Here is a 16539-nt window from a genome sequence, read left to right as displayed (position 1 = left end):
GGTGTATGTGTAAGGATGTTTCTAGAGAAGACTGGGTCAAGAGCTTTGACTTAATGTATCACTTAATCAACTTATGCATTCCAAATTGGAATAGACTATGAGGAAGTGGTAGAATGCCCTGTCTAGATGGAGGAAGCAGGTCATGGTGTGCCCTTCAGGGCTGAATCTTGCCCTGGGTCTTTATATTACCACTCTCTATTTCCTGTCAGCCACGCAGTGAGCAGCTCTCTTCTGCCACATATTTCCAGTGCCATGATGTTCTCCCCAAGCACATGGAACCAAGACAACATGAGATGAACCTTGTGAAATGGTGAACTAAAACATATTTTTCCTCTGAGAGTTGTTTTCTCAGGTGTCTTGGTCACAGCTGAACAAAAGTAACAATGCAGGACGTAGCTGTGATTACTTATGCATAAACATCTCTTTGGGGGATGGTATGGTCTCAGGTGGCTCAGGCTAGCTGTGAATTTGCTATGTGGCAGAGGCTGCATTTCAACTCTTGATTCTCTGCTTCTATCTTCCCAAGTACTAAGGTTGCAGGTGTGTGCCATCATGCCTACCTAGAATAGTTTGAGGCTGTACAAACAAGCCAAAGAAAAATAAATGAGGGGGCTGCCTGTAACCTCACAGCATGTGTGTAATATGAAGGCATTTCCAGGGCTCAAATGTAGGTCTAAAAATACAGCCCAAGTTCTTTTCTGCCTTAAGCACCTCAAAAGAAGAACTGTACGAGGAATACCAGATCGGTGCAGAAAGAAAAACTCAGGAAATCTGCCCAAGGTTCTAGTCTATAAGCTGCTGTCAGTTAAACAGGTACTGTGGTACAGGACAACAGTTTTCCAGGATGTCTTAACTACAGGCAGACTGAATTAAAGAATCCCTGAGGGCTTTTCAATAATATTCACTAAATAAGAAAATGGAGGCAGGAGGCTGTGACATTTAAGGCCTTTTTGAATTTGTTCCTTTTAATTTGTAGTTCAGATTCATCCAGTCCCTCTCAGTCTACGCTTCCACTATTTCCACTATTTCCGGCTCAGCGGTCAGGTTCTACACCCTCAGTGTCCCTTTCCCATGTTCTGCCCCTGTAATGGAGCTTCCCTGTGTGATTCCAGAGCACCTCTCTACTGATAACTGCTTTGTGAAGTCCCCTGCTCTCACCTCCAGGCAGGTTCTGTGTTCTTTTTATAATACTTACTGGACTGTAGTACAATTCCTTTATTAATATGCCAGGATCCAAAATTAACTATAAGCTCCTTCGGGCAAACACAAAAACTTTTACTTTTCCTATCCCAGTATAGAGGACATTCAACAAAGTACTCAGTTAGTGAATGAAGAACTTAAATCACCTGCAATCCTGGGAAAAGCAGTTACATATGAACCTTGGAAAAGTGAGGTGACACGTCCAAGGCCGTGTAACTAGGGAGAAGTCTCACTGGGACTCAGGCCTAGGACTTCCTAACTAGAGGGCATATTACCTCTGATCATGGTGTTAACACAGACTGAGGTTGGGAGTTAGGTCAGTGGTTACAACATCAGTAATGCTCCTGGCCATAAAATAGGAGAAAAATTTTTTTTTCAATATTTCTTTCTTTAGCTTTTTGGAGGGCAGGGATTCTTTCTTACTATGAACTAAAGCTGGCTTCAGACTGTGGCCTCAGCCTTCAAGTGTATGCCATCATGCCTAGCACCTCTTTCAGTGTTTGAAACCCACTTCAATCTCTAGGTTCAAAAAGTGTTATATGTCTTCCATTTCTGCAAAACAAGTAACTTGTCTCAGCCTGAAAACAGGCTCTTCACTGTGGTGGCAAGTCTCTCACTCTATTCCAGATCTACACCCCAGAAGGAGAAAAAGGAAGGAGAAGGAAAGGGAACGGAGGGAGGGAGACAAAGAGAAAATGATTCCCAATGGCAGCCTCAGGCAAAACTGAGTCAAAAATTAATTTGGACATTGCTTGAGAGATGAAGTGGTTCTCAGAGATGGAGGCATGTCTCATATAGTCCAGCATAGGAGAAAGGGGCCACCCTTAAGTCCCAGAGAGAAGGAAGGAGAGTCTACTACACTCCCACCCAGAGGCTGCTCTGTCACCGTTCCCAGACGGGACTCCAAAGAGAATCAAGCCAGAGCTGGCTGACTTCAGGACAGTCAAAGGAGAAGGGACAACTGGTCAATTTGTTTTTACAAATGGAGGCCTACTCCCCGCCTCTTCCCCACTGCTGCTCCCACCTGTTGCTTACCTGGAGCATAACTGGGGCTATTGGTCGGGTACAGGCTGGGATTGTAGGCAGGGGCAGCTGCCGGGTAGGCAGTGGGGTAACCTACAGAGACATAGAAGAAAAACATCAGGTAGGCAGGGAGATGGGGAGACAGTTTCTGCAGAAGCAACCTAGTCACAGGCTTTGCTTCAGTCTCTTCACAGACTGCTTCTGACTGTACACATGAACAGCTTTCAAACTTTCAAGAGAAAAGTCACAAAACAGTGCAAGTCTATTTTTTAAAAGCAATACACAAAATATGTCTATTTCCTTGCTGTAGAAGGGAAGAAACAGTATAGACATTCATATAGTTAAACATGTAAAGTTACTGTCACCTTCTGGCCACAATATTACTTTAACTCTCTGCCCAAGTAACACCTTCAAGCACTAACAGTTTCAGTACCTGTTTTATTTTATGTGCACGTGCGTGTGAAGGCATGTTCTTTTACTCACTGAGCCACCTCACTAGCCCTCAGTTTTCAATATATTAGCTTTTCTAAAAATAAGTTCTATTTAAAAGGATTTTATTTGTGTGCATATGTGCATGCAGGCAGCCATGTACACACACACTTACACCGCTTCACGTGTGGAAACATCCTCACAGAGGTTTGTCTCCTAGGTGGATTCTATTTCCTACCAAGATGACAGTGTTAACTATCACAGGCTCATAGAGAAGGTATCTCTAGAGAACAGTAATGTGTGCCTGGAGTGGAGCACACAGGGGACAGCAGTCTCAAGGGGAGTCACAAAGAGAATGTGCTCTTCATGTAGGTCTTCACAGGCTGCCGTGAGGACTTAAGGTGTTAGTCCGAGTGAAACAAGTAGTACACACAGGGTTTTGAGCAGAACAATAACACAATCCTTTTTTTTTGTTTGTTTGAAACAGGGTCACTCTGACGGTTGTATTGAAAAAAGACAGGCAGCAAAGATGGAGAAGCAGAGTCCAGCTAAGAGCCTATGGCAAACTCCTAGCAATTGTGAAAATGGGGCTCAGACCAGGGCAACAGTGCAGGGTAATCCAGGAAGAGTCCTCACATGTTTTACCACAATACACCCAGTAAAACGACCAAGCTCAACTTGCATTAACAGTGTGTAAGTGTCTACCTAACTACTCTCTGCAGTCTTTAGAGGCTCATTGGCATTCTAACAGTGGAAAGCTGATTTTAAAAGCCAAAGATTAATGCCCTAATTCACTAAAAGCTCCTTTGGGATCTGTAAATATTGGAGCTTTAATAGTGTATCTTTGTTAATATGCTAGCACAGAAATCCTCTGAATTCCAAAGCAGATTCATCACTCCACCCTGATCTATTTTAGAACTGAGGTAGCCAATTTGTTACTTAGTTAGCAGTCTAGAGATGTGCCACTTCTCAAGAAGAAAGTCAAGGGATGTAGTCTGGGACGCTAAGTGATCCACACTCATGACTGATATCTATATTCAGCTTCCTATGAGAGACTGTGTGCCACAGACAACCATTTCCTATTTTGTCATTTCAGATGAGCTTTACTTTAGAGGAAAATTACAGAATCATCCTTCAACATTTCTTTATTTTATTACTTATTCATTTTGTGATAAGGTCTCACTATATAGCTCTGACTATCCTGAAACTCATTATGTAGACCAGGGTGGCCTCAAATTCATAGAGGTCTGCCTAACTCTGCGTCCTGAATGCTGGGATTAAAGACATGCACCACCATGCCCAGCTAAACCCTTCAATGTTGATAGTTAGGGCTACTACTTAGTTTACTTGTAAGGAGGGTGTCCCAGGGGGGCCAAGGACTCAGGGTAGCCTAGGCGGGCCTGAGATTCATGGTGTCCTTGCCTCAGCTTTTTAAGGCTACAGAAGCGACAGATAGATAGATAGATAGATAGATAGATAGATAGATAGATAGATAGATAGATAGATAGGCGAATAAATAAAAAAGTAAAATACTAGAATCTTTTTTTTAAAGTGTGCTCCTTTCCACCATGTGTGTGTTTGCACACACACACAGACACACACACACACGTGTACCTGTGTTCGAACAGAGGTCAGAGGAGGGTGTCAGATCTCTTAGGAGTTAAGAGTTGTAAGGAGTTGTGAGCCATCTGATATGGGTGCTGGAAATGAAACTCAGGACCTCTGGAAGAACAGTGAGTGTTCTTAACCAGTGAACCATCTCTCCAGCCCCTCTTAAATTAAAAAAAAGGTGTGTCTTTGCGTGAAGTGTATGCGCCGCAGTATGCACAGAGGTCCGAAAACAGCGTTAAGGAGTCAGCTCTCTCTCTCTCACCACCATGTAGCCCGCAGGCTACAACTCAGGTGTTAGCCAGGTGGTGGTGCACACCTGTGATCCCAACACTTGGGGAAGCAGAGGTAGGGGGTTCTCTGTGAGTCTGAGGCCAGCCTGGTCTACCAAGTAGGCTGCACACAGAAATGACGATGACGCAAACCTCAGGTGTTCATGCTTGGCTGCAAGCGCTCCACCACTACACCATCTCCCTGGCTCCAGGGCTGGGAGCGCAAGCCTAATGCTAAGCAAGAGAAGCAAGGTGTCCAAATCCAAAAGAGGAGCCAAATGATCGCTGTTTGCAGGAGATATGACTACATATAAGAAAAAAACTATCAAAAAAAAAACTAGATAAAAATGAATTCAGTAAAAATTTCAGGATATAAAATCAATATATAAAAAACTGGTACAGTAGCACTTTTATACATTAGTAAGAGACTTGCTTGGAATGAAATTTAAAAAGCAATCTCATTTACAACATCCATAAAAATAAAAAAGAGAGAAAGAGAGAGAGAGAGAGCTGGCTTCTGCATCTGCTCCTGCCTCCAGGTTCCTACCCTATTTGAGTTCCTGTCCTGACTGTCTTTGATGATGAACAGAGATATGCAAGTGTAAACCAAATAAACCCTTTGTCCCCAAGTTGCTTTGGTCATTATGCTCATCACATAGTAACCCTAAGTCAGACACTTCCTAAAGGACAAGTCTATGCGATGTAAAGCTCTAGATTTGACTGCTACTTAACTTGCCAAAAAATTTTCACATTTCATCTTCAAAACTAGAAAAACAGGGAATTACTTTAGAGACTAAAACTGAGGGTGGGAGTGCTGTTTTGAGACAGGGTCTCTTTATGTCACCCTGGCTGTCCTGGAGCTCTCTGGGTAGACCAGAGTAGCCTCTGCCTCCCAAATACTAGAAGTCAAGTCATGTACCATCACACCTGGCTGGAGAGTCAATTTGTTAAAAGATTCTTCTGGGCTTTTTGTTGTTTGTTGTTGTTTTTGTTTTGTTTTGTTTTAAAGGCTATTTTGTTTCCCACTTACAGACTTTAATACAGGTCATGCTCCTGTTATTGAAATGTGTCATGAAAGCACTGAAATAGAGTTGGAAGAAACCTTGGAGATGAGTCCAATTTGCCACTAGCATAGGAATATAGGAGAACCTCTGCTGGCACCCTTTCTTTTCTTTCTTTTTTTTCTGGGGCAGGAACTTTGAGACAGGGTTTCTCTGTGTAGCAACCATTGGCTGTCCTGGAACTTGCTCCATAGATCATGCTGGCCTCAGACTAACAGAGACCTGCCTTCTGAGTGCTACTGGCACCCTTCCTAAGGGTGCGCTAGGAACCTCTGCAGGCAGTCCAGGCCTACTGGAGAAATTCTTTACTTGAAGAATCTCACTGTGAACATGCTCTCTGTCCCCATCCAATTCTCCCCTCACAGCACATTTGTTCCCTCTGCTCTCAAATAGCCTCCCAGAGATAGGAGGGAATCAGTTTTCTTCCATAATACATCCTAGTACAAATCTATAGCATCCAGTTCTCTCAACCTTGCCTCCTCCTGGCTCTTCACCTCTAATTAGATTTCAAATTCCCTTCCCTTAACAATTAATTTTTTTTCCTGCCTCACTCACTTTTCTGCTGTTGTTTCCCTTCTGATTTGAAAAAGAGTTAAATGAACTGACAGAACAAGACTCTGGTGATGATGGGCAGTAAAGACTTAACGTGACTTGCTCCATCTGTCCTCATCATTGTTAGAGTTAATTTCCACTGTCATTCTGATTCTAAAGTCACCTTGGAAATACATCCGAGTATGTCTAGGATATTTCCAGAGAGGTTTAGGTGAAGAGGAGAGGCCTACCCTACGTGTTGGATGAATAAAAGCAAACTGATGACCTGCGTCCATCTCACTCTGTTTCCTGACTGCATACAATGTCACTGCTACCTGAACTCCTGCTCAACTCTGCCCACTATGATAGACTGTACTCTGGAACTGATAGACACCACCACCCCCAAAAAAAAGAAGCCCTTCCTTCTTAAGTTACTTTTGTCAGGTTGTGTTCAAATAAACAAATACGGGGCTGGAGAGATGGCTCAGTGGTTAAGAGCTCTGACTGCTCTTCCAGAGGTCCTGAGTTCAATTCCCAGCAACCACATGGTGGCTTACAACCATCCATACCTCCTACTGCTGTCTTCTGGCATACAGATAGAACATTCAAAAATAAATAAATAAAAAAAAAATCTGTTAAATATTTAAAAAAATAAATAAATAAACAAATACAACCACGGCCACCACAGCAGTTAGCCTCTGCCAAATGCTTGCTCTGTGCCAAGTATGGTACCAGTAAGCACTTCCCTTCGAGAGTGTCTAATAGTCTAATGGGAAATAATATGGTCCATCTAAAATAATCTAGGCAAAACATATCATCAAATTATGAGGAAATGAAAAGCAGGTTTGGAAGAATTGAGGATAGCTAATTACTGAAAAAGACCTTTGAACTTGAAAAGTAAATGAGAGGAGGTTTTTCCCTGCCTCTGGAGTAAGAGGTATTTTGACTACTTACGCATTTGTGCATCAGGGGCATGCCTGGTGCCCCAGGAGGCCAGAAGAAATTGGATTCTTTGGAACTTGAATTATTACCATTATTAAAATAATATTACTATTAGATGGTTGTGAACTGCCATGTTAGTGCTGGGAGTTGAACCCGGGTACTCTGGAAGAGCACCCCATGTTCTTAACTGCGAGGCCATCTCCCAGCCCAGGATCTTCATTTTATGCAGTATGGAAATGTACATCACTGTTAAAGAAATGAAACAGTTCAATACGGCTAAAGTGTACATTACATAGTGGCAGTATATGAAACGTAGATTGAGGGGAAGAATATAAAAAGAGAGATAAGTGCCCAGTTCGGAAATGGAATTTATTACTAAATAAAAGAAAACATTTGGAGGGTTTTATATGTGTGACTTTCAAGTTTGTACTTTATAAACTGCTCTGGCAGCAGAGCGGAAGTGGGTTTGGCATAGGAAGATGGGATGGGGAAGCACTTGATAGGAAGCTACTGTTGTAGCCCAAAGGAAAAACTCAAAAACCGGAATAAAGAGGGACAGAGACATTAAGAGGCCGAGTGTATACAGTCTGATCCTGATGGTAAAATCTCGCTTTTTAGAGTGCTGAGACGCTATGTAGCAAGATGGGAAACACTCTAGCTGAAGGGTCTGCAGCTTTTTTCCTACATCAACACATGAAATGGTAAAACTGAATGGACTCTGATCTCTTCATTCCAGAAAGATAGCTGAATCTGAGATTCTTCGTAATGGCTGAGAGACCAGGCTGCTGAGAGGGCTAGGCGGGAGAGACTATAGGTCAGACGTAACAGGTGGAGGCCTACAGTGGCTTTGGCCCCGTTCACCAGACCTGGATCAGAGTCAGCAGGGATATGGAATTTAAGGCCCACCCGCCCAGCATCACACAGGCTCTCTAGCAAGCTCTAGAGCAGAAGTTTTCAACCTTGGGGTCATGATCCCTTGAAGGGTCAAATGACCCTTTCACGGAAGTTGGATATCAGATGTCCTGCATATTTGCATTATTAACAGCAGCAAAATTAGAGTTATGAAGTAGCAACAAAAATAGTTTTATGGTTGGGGGGTCAAAACAACACGGGGAGCTGTGTTAAAGGGTCTCAGCATTAAGAAGGTTGAGAACCTCTGCTCTGGAGGAACTGTAAAGGGTGTTAACTCTAAGTGCTCAGTGCAAAGCCACTGCCCTAAGGAAACAGAAAGACAAAAATACCTGTGCTGAGCTGTACTACAACAGTGTTATATGTTCAAGAAAAGCATGTTAACCCATGGAAAGAGCCACTCACTTCCTGATCACTCACTCCACTAAGTCTTAGCTGAGAAGGTTGCTAAAACCAGAGACAGGCTTACATGTCATGTTTTTGATAGAGAGACAATGCCACCACTACCATTAAAATATACAGAGAAGAATAGTCTGCTTAGATAGCCTAAATATAATTGTTCTAGGTAAGCACAGAAGGCCAGATGTGTGCTGTTCCTCGGGGGAGGGGGGATTCTTTAACCAATCTAAAACTATTTCTAGAGCTCGTATCCACTGGAATGAAGAGATCTTAATAGAATGCAGATGGCCTCTTATCTGCCTCCAGCCCAGGGTGTGCTTCCCTTCCTTTTCCCTATATACTAACACACTTGAAAGGTTGTTGGTGAATGGTCTCCAACTTCTGTGCATGTATTTTTTAAACAGATAAAGAACAAGTTAATCTTACAAACTGATGATTTGGTCTATGAATTTCTTTTCCCTCCCAGGTTGACTATTTTACTTCATTATTCTATTTAAAGAGATGCAGCAAAAGCAAAACTATTGTTCATATTTAATAAAATATAGTTTTCCTTATAAAAAATAAGTTAGACTTTCCCTCCCAAGCACATCTTACTTCTCCAATTTCAGAAATAAAACAAGCACACCTATAATGTCAGCAATCAAGAGGCTGAGGTAGGTGGATCACAAGTTCAAGACCAACCTGGGTTACATAGTGAGACTCAAGCCATCCTGAGCTACAGAGCAAGCCTTATCTCAAAAGACAAAATAAAAAAACCAAAATCCTTATATGCCTATCCCAGCACACAAACGGCTAAAGTAGGACAGCTGGGAGCTACACAGTGAGGCCTCTCAACAAATAAAGTCACGTATAAAACAAAACCATTTAAAAAAAAAAAAAGAGCAAGTAGGAAAACAGTACTTCTTGAATAAGACAAAAAGGAAAAATCATAAATGGATGATAAGTCTAAATTATCAAAATATAAAAGTGACACACCCTGGATTCCTTGTGGAGATCAGAGACAACTTGCAAAAATCAGTTTTTTCCTTCCACTATGCGGATCCCAGAAGTATAACTCAGGTCATCAGGCTTAGAAGAAAGAGCCATCTTACTGGGCCATTAGCTTAGTATTTATGGAAACACTGAACTCACTGTGTGTGTGTGTGTGTGTGTGTGTGTGTGTGTGTGTGTGTACTGTGTGTGTACTTTTTACACTCTTTAGTACACTAAACCAAATGCAGAGCTTTGTATGCTTTACTGACAACCTACATGCCCAGCATTTTTTACTTGTTTGTTCAATTTAAGACAGGGCAAACTATGAAGCTTGGATAGCCTGGAACTTGCTGTATAAACCATGCTGGCTTGAATCACAGAGATTCACCTGCCTCAGCCTTCTGAGTGCTCCAATTAAAGATGTCACCAGCCTGGGACCTTTTTAAAAAACTCATTGGTGAAGTCCTAATAAGAAGGACATATGTGGGCTGGAGAGCTGGCTCAGCCGTTAAAGGCTAGGCTCACAACCATAAATATAAGAAGGACATATGTGTAGTATGCACACTAAGACTGGATTTCTAACAAATGGAAACATAAAACAAAAATAGGTCAAAGACCCCTGGAGTATACTACCATTTCAATACATATGATGGAAGGGTGTTTAAGTGACCTAAGAAAGACCCTTTCAGTCCTTATCAAATTCTCAGTCTGCTTCCTCAACTGACAAAACACAACTCAACATAACAACAATAAAAACCTTACACTAGACCCTGGGCAGCACAAGTCTTTAATCCTAGCACTCTTAAGAAAAGTAGGCAGATCTCTGAGTTGGAGGCCAGACAGTCTGGTCTATAGATTAAGTTCCAGGACAGCCACGGTTACACAGAGAAACCTTGTCTTAAAAAACAAAACAAAACAACAACAATAAAAATATCTTACAGCAGCTACTGTTAAATGAAGCACTCCCATATTTTACATGTTAAAAAAAAATTCTAAAGCCCTGAAAAGCTAAGTAACTTGCTCATAAAGTTGACAGGTAAAACTTGAGCCACATCTATCTGATAACCATGACAATGGGTGGCTGTTTAATTTTATTTCTGTGAGTTTTTTCAACATTTACCCCTTAACACTTAAGGAAGCATCCGCTGAATCGATTTTGTATCATGCAAATGATGCTGTGCACTCTGCTGGGTAGACTAAAAGGTACACTGAGGTACAATTAATTCATGGCTTCATCTTAACAGCTGAGTGATTAGCTTAATCTAATCTCTGAATGTTATTGCTTGGTTTATTATGACTTAATCAGCTGAAACTGCAACAGGAAATTCAAGAGTATCATTCAAAGGCAATATGGTGTACAGAAGAAAACACCTCTCTCTGAATATTTCAAGGATAGCAGGCAAATTGCTTAACCATTCTTTATATATAGACTCAGAGATAGGGTCTAACTCTGACTTTGTCACTTGAAACAGATTTCAGCAAAGTTACCCTCATGTTCTGAGCTTCAGCTACTTGATATTTGGGGTTTGTTTTATTTTTGTGGCTAAACCCCTTTTGCATGCTATGCAGTGAGACATGTCCCAGTTCATACTTCTGACATATGAAATAGATTACTTGGCAGAGTTGACATACAATCCTAAGAATAAAAATCAACTAATGTTACTTATTTCACATTCAGTATTTATTATAAAACCTTTATGTAATGATCATTTAATCATCATGATGCAATTGTGAGACAGGCTCTACCATTATTTTTATTGCACAAATGAAAAAAAAAACAGCTAGAAAAGCTAACTTACAGCTTGGACTATACAACAAGTTCAAGACAGAGCAAGATCCTGTCTTAAAAAAAAAAAAGCCAGAGCGAGGGAGTGAGACAGACACTAATTTACCTGCCTAACCACTGTAATTGCCACTAAGGGCTGGCTAACTCATCATTCATTCTCAATTAATTTTGCCTTGTCTGTCCTCACCACTGAGGCTAAATTACTCTTTTCTCAGCTTTTCTAAAGCCCAGGAAAGCCATATAGCTTAGTTATGACCAATAACATATATAAAAAATTCTGCTGGAGAAATTCTGGCAAGGTCTTTGCTTTACTAATGAAAAGGAATGCTATTGATATTTCCCAATACTCTTTAAAAAAAATTTTACTATTATTCTTTTTATATGTATAGGTGTTTTGTTTGCATGTGTGTTAAGTGCATTGCATGTGTTCCTGGTGCCTGTGGAGATCAGAAAAGAGCACTGGAGCCCCAGGAACTGGAGCTACAAACAGTTGTGAGCTACCATGTAAGTGCTGGGTGCTGGGAATCAAACTCAGGTCCTCTGGAAGAGTAGCCAATTCATTTAACCATTGAGCCATCTCTTTAACACCTACTCGTAAGAATAAACAAACAAACAAAAACACCAAACAAGCAACCAAACAAATAGCAACAACAACAACAAAAACTTAATTACACAAAACACACAATGCCTAGAGCTGTCATAGATGTCTCGGATCAAGAAGGAAAAGCTGAAAGTCATGAGAATATTGGTTTTGAAATCACTGGCTTATCTAAAAATCAATTCTGCCTACACTAATATCACCTCTGGATGTTAGTAGGGGTTTGTGTGTTGGGAATGGAACTACCCAGGACCTTATAGAGGCTAGACAAGCCCTCTAGTTTTCAGTCACCTAGACAATATTAATTAATATTAATCAATATTAATCAATATTAATGTTAATCAATATTCCCAGGAAGATCTTGTGGTATTCAACAAACACAATGACCAAATGAGGGAGCTGAGTTCAAACCTAGTCTGCCTTAACTAATGCTATGTAAAAAGACAGGTCACTAGACTTAGTAGAAAGGAGAACTCCAATGAAGCAATGACTATGATAACAGTGGTCACTCAGCTTGCTTGCTCCACCCCCACGTCTTGGGAACTCAGAGCTGTGAGTGGTCTGAATCACTGAAGAGCTACTCAGGAGTGCTCTCTTGAACCACCCCTTAATTGCATTCAGATGTCTCCTCGGAACTTCAATCAGTTCTCCCACCTCAGGGTTCAAGAAGGGAATGTCTGTGCTCTCTATTCACCCCCGCCTGTATCATAATACCCCAAGGAGTTGTCAGGCCTCTTGCCATGCAGATTATAAGTCAACAAAGTTCTCACCACAAACTTACAAAATTTCTAACAGACAGGCTGTTGGAGGGAACATGAAGTATAGTTTGGTAACTTAAAACAAGACCAAGGACTATTGATTTTTCTGTCTTTTCTCCTGCTGGGATCAGTAACAGCAAAACTCCGATTCAGACACTTCAGTTCAAGCACCTTCTTCACCAGCTGAGCAATTTTCAAGTAATCACACTTTTGACTTTATACAGTAAGAATCCTTTAAAACCAATTTTAGTGGGCTGATCATTTAGTTTTCCAAAGATGTACAAGGAAACAAAAATAGAACTGTTAGCTGTCCTGTTGTAAACTCAAGCTTCCATCAATGCCCAGGGTTTGGGCAGCCTGCTCAAAGAGCTTGTAATCTGAGAAAGGGTGGTCACCATCCTGTTGGACACATTGTACACTTTCAAAGCTGCTTTAACTCAGAGAAATTATGATATTATGATGGGAAGATTCCTAGATAAGCTCTCAGAATTGGAAAAGAGAGAAACTATCAAATATTTATGAAACCGCAGCTGTGTGTGTCACAGCCATCTACAGAGCCTGTGATAAGCAGAATTTTCTAGGAACCATCCCCAGAGGTTTCCATTCATCAAGTCTGGGGTGAGTCTCAAGAATGTAAGTTTCTACCAAGCTCCTAGGCTTGGATGACAGAAAACCACTGCTGTAAAGTACAACTCAATCACAGAGCCCAGGTACCTACAATTGGACACATCTAGATGTTGGAAAAATCTCTCCATCTTTAAGAAGAGGTTCAGTAATTATGATACTTAACTCATAAATCCCAACATTTTTTATAGCAAAAACAAAACATATAAGAGTTACCAATAGTAACTGGTTTCTATAGGTTTTTCTTTTTTTTTTTTAGGTTTTTCTTTAAGAACCAGAAAGATTCTGAATATATCAGACACTAAAGTTTTCACTTTAAATATAGATGCTGTAAGGTCTTGGAAAGTAGTTCAGTGGGTAAAGTGCCTTTAAAAGCACGAGGACCTAGCAACCATATAAAAGCTACTGAGTAAGGCAGTGTGCATATATAACCCCAGTGCTGTAGGGACATAGAGGTGGGGATCCCAGGGGCTCAATGGCCAGCCAGTCTAATTGAAACTCTGTCTCCAATGAGAGACCCCCATGACAAAAATATAGAAAGCAATAGAGGAAGACATTCGATGTTGACCTTTGGTTTCCACAAGCATAAACACAGGCATACTAACACACACACACACACACACACACACACACACACACATCCTCCCTATCTTTGTGTCTCTTTGTATCTGTCTGCCTGCCTGCCTGTCTCTCTCTTTCTTTCTCTCTTTCTCTCTCTCTCTCTCTCTCTCTCTCTCTCACACACACACACACACTTTAAGCCAGGTCCGGTGCCTCACAACATCTTCTCTAATGTAATTCTCGCACTAAAGAGGCAGAGGCAGGAGGATTTTGAGGTTAAGGCTAGCGTGGGCCACACAGTGACTCTGTGGACAACCTGTGCAGGGGAAGCCCCGAACTTGCTAACCAGCCAGTCCGGCCAGTTAGTGAACTTCAGGTTTAGTGACACCCTGTCTCAAAAAATAACGTGGAAAGCAATTGAGGAAGACACATACAAACAAAAGATGTTTTCCACAATTTGCCTATGCTCACTATAAATGACCAGAAAAAATGAAGACAAGGATGGAGAGGAGAAGACTATGTGATTGGCTTTGAAGCTGTGGTACTGATTCTTAAGCTAACCCTAGAGTAGCTGGCAAAACTGTGGGCTGTAAGTGCCCTGGATAGCTTTGTCTACCCACCTAGAGTTAACACACTACCTTTCACCTGTTTTTCCCGGCCTTGCCTGGGGCCTGCCTGTGCAAGTACCTAACCTCCAGTACTAGAGCAGACAGAAGCACTAATGTAAATCAGAGCTTTAGAGAAGGGCTTCAAGACAAAATGTCTACTGCAAATGCTGAGGTTGATTTTCAGAGACTTACAGACCTCTGAAAAGGCTTCATTTTTAGCACTTCTATCACTCAGTCATTTATTCATTCAACAACCTAAATTCATTGAGAGCTCAATAGGTAACAACACGGAGTACCCCAATTTAAATACTTGCTGGTTCTGTGACCGGGTTAAGGCTCTCCATGTTTCTTGTACCTATGATTAAAACTTGGATAATACAGCAACTTTGGGAGGAAATATTTCAGCTTATAGCTCAACCACCCAGGGATATGAGGGCAGGAGCTGATACAGAGGCCATGGTAGAGTTCTGCTTACTGGCTTGCTCCTCATTGTTTGCTCAGCCCGCTTTCTTATAGCACCACGGACCACGACTACTAGCCCAGGGGTGGCACTGCCCACAGTGATCTAGACCCTTCTATCTGTGGGGGCATTTTCTCAGAGGTTTCCTCCTCTAAAAGGATTCTAGCTTGTGTCAACTTGATATAAAACTAGCCAGCACATATACATATGTCAATAAGGACTCTTGTCCACTAGATATGAAGATTATGTATCTCAACTGCAAATTTCACCAAGAGACCAGCCAACATGATTTCTTCTGGCTAAAGCAGATTTTGGGGCATCTAAAGAGACAGATAAATGTACAAACAAATATAATTGAACTAATGTGAATGAACTAAAATAGCAAATTCACAGAAACAGAAAGTATACCAGAGGCTGAGTATAGGGAAGATTTTCAAAGAGATACAAAAATGCATATTTAGGATGAAAAAAAAACACTGGAAATAATGAAGGTGGTCATGCAACATTGTGAATATGCTTAATGTCACTGACTCATACACTTAAGAATAGCTAAGATGGACTCAGGAAACAGCTTAATCAATAAAGTGCTTGAGTTTGGCCACTAAAACCCATTCAAAAAAAAGCTGGGTTTGATGGTACAAGCTTGTAATCCCATGGCTGAAAAAGTAGAGACAGGCAGATTCTTGGGGGCTGATGGCCAGCCAGTGTGGTCTACTTTGCAAGTTCCTAGCAGGTGAGAGACTGTCTCAAAAAACAAGGTTGACAGCCCCTGAAATATGAACCCGAAGGATAACCTCTAGCCTATGCACATACACATGTAAGTATAAAGACTCTCTGTCTCTCAAAAATGAGTAAAACAGGAAATTTTGCACTGTATATGTTTTCCCATGATTTTAAGTATACTTATGCTGGGCATGGTGGTGCATGACTATAATTTTAGCATTTAGGCTACAAAGCAAAACTGTTTCTTTAAAAAAAAAAAAAAGGTTTCTGTGGGGGTCTCTGCAAACACCAGGGTTCGTAGAGTAACAATCCACATGAGGCAAGGACATCTGCTTAACAAGACTCAGTAGCCAGTGTTGGTTCAAACTCCTACAGCCGTGGCTTTCAACCTGTGGGTCAAGATCCCGAAGGGATCACAAATCAGACATCCTGCATATCAGACAGCGCCGTTTCTAACAGTAGAAAAATAAGCTGTGAGCGATCAATAAAATAATTTTATAGTTGGGGTCACCGCAGCATAAGACGCTGTATTAAGGGTTGCAATCATAAGGAGGCTGAGAATCACTGCTCCAGAGTCTGACACTGGGCAGTTCATTTTACTCATATTTAAGTACAGTGCAAGGTTTGGAAAGAAGCTTCCTGGTAACAAAGATCACAATAAAGCTGCAGTGAGAATGTAAACAAAGTATGCTGAGAGGCATGTGTGGGAGGAGATAAGCAGAAGGGGGCCAGAAACCAGCCGGTATAGATAAGAAAGGAGTGATACAATAGAATGATGATGTGCTTAAAAAGAAAAAATATAAAAACCCAAAGCTCGGACGGGACGATGAAGCCCTCCCTCTTGAGCACTCTCGCATAGAGCAGCTGAATATGCTGGCGCTCTGAGGGGAACTTCCCATCACTATGCAGTTTTGAACCTCTCAACAAGTTTGCTTATCTGCCTGGCTGAATTTTCATCTTAAGCCTGGAAACACGGAATCCTAGAGGACCGGAGGTGTCCTGAGCCCTTACCTGCGTGCTGTCAAGCTGCAACTGAGACTCCTTTGGATCCAGGAGAGGTACCCTGCTATGAACA

The 16539-nt window shown here is 41.5% G+C and overlaps 1 protein-coding gene across 3 annotated transcripts in view; it reads right to left on the bottom strand.

Moving 5' to 3' along the window:
* The window catches only part of Fam168a (family with sequence similarity 168 member A), a 128174-nt gene that overhangs the window by 24026 nt on the left and 87609 nt on the right, over positions 1–16539 (bottom strand). For all 3 annotated transcript variants that reach the window (XM_021640960.2, XM_021640961.2, XM_060367699.1), the window contains exon 3: positions 2236–2316. In XM_021640960.2, coding sequence (XP_021496635.1) covers positions 2236–2316 — 81 coding nt within the window. The remainder of the gene's footprint in view (positions 1–2235; positions 2317–16539) is intronic.

Source organism: Meriones unguiculatus, chromosome 14 (assembly GCF_030254825.1).
Source record: "Meriones unguiculatus strain TT.TT164.6M chromosome 14, Bangor_MerUng_6.1, whole genome shotgun sequence".
Lineage (NCBI taxonomy): Eukaryota > Metazoa > Chordata > Mammalia > Rodentia > Muridae > Meriones > Meriones unguiculatus.
This window is presented reverse-complemented; position numbering and strand designations above follow the sequence as displayed.